Source organism: Corticium candelabrum, chromosome 16 (assembly GCF_963422355.1).
Source record: "Corticium candelabrum chromosome 16, ooCorCand1.1, whole genome shotgun sequence".
Taxonomy (NCBI): Eukaryota; Metazoa; Porifera; class Homoscleromorpha; order Homosclerophorida; family Plakinidae; genus Corticium; species Corticium candelabrum.
The window spans coordinates 1,623,845-1,627,709 of NC_085100.1; the positions used below are offsets into that span (position 1 = coordinate 1,623,845).

General features: G+C 43.4%; 1 protein-coding gene across 1 annotated transcript in view; it reads right to left on the reverse strand.

The window, feature by feature from the left end:
* Positions 1 to 393: 393 nt before the first annotated feature.
* The window catches only part of LOC134192084 (cyclic AMP-responsive element-binding protein 3-like protein 4), a 3,737-nt gene continuing 265 nt past the window's right edge, over positions 394 to 3,865 (reverse strand). The window contains exons 1-9 of the mRNA XM_062660771.1: positions 3,831 to 3,865; positions 3,206 to 3,545; positions 2,553 to 2,650; positions 2,411 to 2,494; positions 1,996 to 2,043; positions 1,881 to 1,939; positions 1,620 to 1,776; positions 1,472 to 1,562; positions 394 to 1,407 (exon numbers count right to left, since the gene is read on the reverse strand). The exon at positions 3,831 to 3,865 is cut by the window's right edge and continues 265 nt beyond it. Of these exons, the coding sequence (XP_062516755.1) occupies positions 1,133 to 1,407; positions 1,472 to 1,562; positions 1,620 to 1,776; positions 1,881 to 1,939; positions 1,996 to 2,043; positions 2,411 to 2,494; positions 2,553 to 2,650; positions 3,206 to 3,545; positions 3,831 to 3,865 (1,187 nt within the window). The 3' untranslated portion in view covers positions 394 to 1,132. The remainder of the gene's footprint in view (positions 1,408 to 1,471; positions 1,563 to 1,619; positions 1,777 to 1,880; positions 1,940 to 1,995; positions 2,044 to 2,410; positions 2,495 to 2,552; positions 2,651 to 3,205; positions 3,546 to 3,830) is intronic.

A 3,865-nucleotide genomic window follows, 5' to 3' on the forward strand; every position in this document is an offset into this window, starting at 1 on the left:
TCACGTGCTATTGATATCTTACTTAGTAATGTTTCAGGAATCGGACTTGCATATTTCAGTTCGTTGATTGATTTGTACATGTACTTGTATGGTAATAGCAACTGATAGCTAATTATCGATAGTAAGATCAGGTGATGCAAATTGAAGCAGATTGAAGCAAATTGAAGCAGTCAGTCCTGGAGACATACATTGTACGAAGTTTTGATGTGAAATCGTTTGCTTTGGTTTCTATTGTGGAGACTTTGACTTGATCTTTGTCCGTCTCCTTTTCCAGTCTTTATCAAGCACAGCTAGTCATGACAATCAAACATTAAGCTTATAGTCTCTAATGTCTGGGATGCTAAGCTCTTAATGTAGCATGCAATTTGTTTCAGGGGCCCGTTCAACATGTTTGTCACAGATTGTTGTAAATTCATTTCAAACATCACATGACAATGTGTGGGAGATTACTGTACAACAGAAGTGGCGTTTAACAATATTTCAAATGTGGTAGTATTCACTCGTATTTATGTACATAAAACTGATTTAATTCCAAATCTTAAAGATCATCATCCATAACCCTGAATCTAGTGTCTTCAGTGTCTTTTCCTGCTTCATTTGCATCAGTATCTGCCGATCATGAAGTCACATGAGGCTCCAGCTCGATCTCCTGTGTTGTTGCTATTCTTGGAATGTAGTGATGTCCCTTGAGAGCCATCAAGTGATTTGTCTTTCACTAGGTTCATGGATTTTCCTGCAATTTGACTTTCATCGTGACCATCTCTGCTGTATGTGATGTTGTTATGATGTGGTGACCATTTTCATCAGTATGAATGAGACTTCAAGACGACTGAACAAACAAAAGTAGCACAAAGTAAAGGGTGAAATCAATGCTTACAAGCAACAGCCACAACCATCTCACAGCTACTACTGTAGTTTGAAATTTCACTATCAGTCAATTGAGCAATTGAAGCTTATAATCTCTAATGTTTGTGTGTGCTAAGATCTCAAACTTCAACTGTTGTAAGTTACTTTCAACAGATTACATGAGAATACGTGGGAGATTACTGTACAAGAAGTTACATTGAGCAACAATTCAAGATCTACTGGTATTCATCTATTTATGTACATAAAACTGATTTAATCCCAAATCTTAAAGATCGTCGTCTTTAACCCTGAACTTGGCGTCTTTTCCTGCTTCATTTGCATCAGTATCTGCTGCACTCACGCGAGTGTCCAGCTCTCCTGTTTCGTTGTTATTTTCGGAATGCAGTGATGTCCCATGCGAATCACCAAACAAGACGTCTGTCTCCGAGTTCTCGGGTTTTCCTTGCAGTCGACCATCATCTTGACCTTCTATTGCTGTATGTGATGTTGGCATGATACGTTGACCATTTTCATCCGTATGAAGGAGACTTCGAGACTTGACTGAACAAACAAAAGTAGCACAAAGTAAATGGTAGAGTCAATGCTTACAAGCAAGAGCACCAACCTGAGGACGATGTGTACGACACCGGAGAGGTTTCCCTGCTGAAAGGATTACAGCTTGGCCACAAGAAAAGGGCAAACGACAAGACAAGAACCTGTAGTTTTACACACTCACTATTTGCCTCATTCAGACAAGAATCATTGACACACACCATCACACACGTTCCTGTCTGAATCGACGATGGTAACTTTACGCCTCCGACCATTCCCTGCAGCTGTTTTAGCTGCTGTAAGAGAGACTGGTTTTGATTCTCAAGCATCTGAACTTTCTTTTGAAGACTTCTGTTCAATTTTGTCGTCTGCTCAACTCTACACACACACACACACACACACACACACACACACACACACACACACACACACACAAACTATTACCTTCGCACATCAATAAAATCATGCTCATTGAATTTAACCTTTTCTCCAGACCATCGACGTACACTTTCTTCTTTTTCCGACTCTCTTGAGCTGACATCTGAAAAATCATTTAGTCAAATCCAATTGATGTAGCAGCTATGGGTTCATTGCCACCTTATTTTTTATTTTTCGGCGCACGCGCTTTAGTGCCTTCTCTTCACTCTGCAACACACAAGCATCAGCACATGCGCACATGCACACACACACACATTGACTGACACACACACACACACACACACACACACACACACATTGACTGACACACACACACACACACACACACACACACACACACATTGACACACACACACACACACATTGACACACACACACACACACACACACACACACACACACACATAGACACACACACACACACACACACACACACACACACACACACACACACACACACACAGACACACACACACACACACATATTGACACACACACACACACACACACACACACACACACACACACACACACACACACACACACACACACACACACACACACTGCTACATACCTTAGTGAGAGGCATTTGCTCTGGTAACGTTACTCCTTCTTGTAGTAAGAGCCGTTTCTCTTCGTCACTCAATACCAACGATTCCTATTGTGTGACCAAATTTTATCAAATGTGTGTGACTGACATGATACATTGCCACTACCTGCCCTTCCAGTGAGATGCTCGTGTCTTCTACAGAATCACCCACACCCTCGTCCAACGTCTCAAAATCAACGTCGTCCTGACTCGTCATCATCCACACTACACACCAACACAACACTACACATCAACACACATTATCACATTTAGAGTAAACGAACAAACTAAAACGTCATGAATTTTTCTTAAATCAAACACATATCACTACACAAACCCAGACACTACTGACTGTAGTTGCCAAGCCATGCAGCAGCGGCGTAGCCAGCATTCTGTGATTGGGGAACTGCTGTTAGTTCCGTATGTCTACGACACATACGTACGTACACGTGTGTGGTGTGTGTGTGTGTGTGTGTGTGTGTGTGTGTGTGTGTACGTGTGTATGTGTGTGTACGTGTGTATGTGTGTGTGTGTGTGTACGTGTGTGTGTGTGTGTACGTGTGTGTGTGTGTGTACGTGTGTGTGTGTGTGTGTACGTGTGTGTGTGTGTGTGTGTGTGTGTGTGTGTACGTGTGTGTGTGTGTGTACGTGTGTGTGTGTGTGTGTGTACGTGTGTACGTGTGTGTGTGTGTGTGTGTGTGTACATGTGTGTGTGTGTGTGTGTGTGTGTGTGTGTGTGTGTGTGTGTGTGCATGCATTGCCAGCAAACTCCGAACCAACCTGAATCATTTCCCATGTCTACCACATAGTTGGAGTCAGCCGGTAGTCCAGATGTTGTGACAACAAGCATTTCGGATGTCGCCTCACCGTGAGACGCTATACCCGAAACACACGACAGCAATGGATCCGACACACCACCAGCATGTTGACTTGATGGCATCAGAGATGATGATACTGTATTGTGTGGTGAAATGGCGATGGAACTGGATGGTGAGGAGGGACGTGACGATGTACTGGAGACGGGAGATGATTGAGATGGGTCCAGATGGTAGAGATCCATGGGGTTGGTCAGTTGATCGTCTCCATTTAACAAGGAGAGCAGAATATCGTCACTCGTGAACTACAAGCATGTATTATGAAACACACATGATCACACACACACACACACACACACACACACACACACACACACACACACATCCACACCCACCCACAGTGACACACACACACACATCCACACCCACCCACAGTGACACACACACACACACACACACACACACACACACACACACACACACACACACACATCCACACCCACCCACAGTGACACACACACACACACACACACACACACACACACACACACACACACACACACACACACCATACATACGTCTATACATACAGTTTGCTGCTGACTATTTGCTGCCATGTTGAACA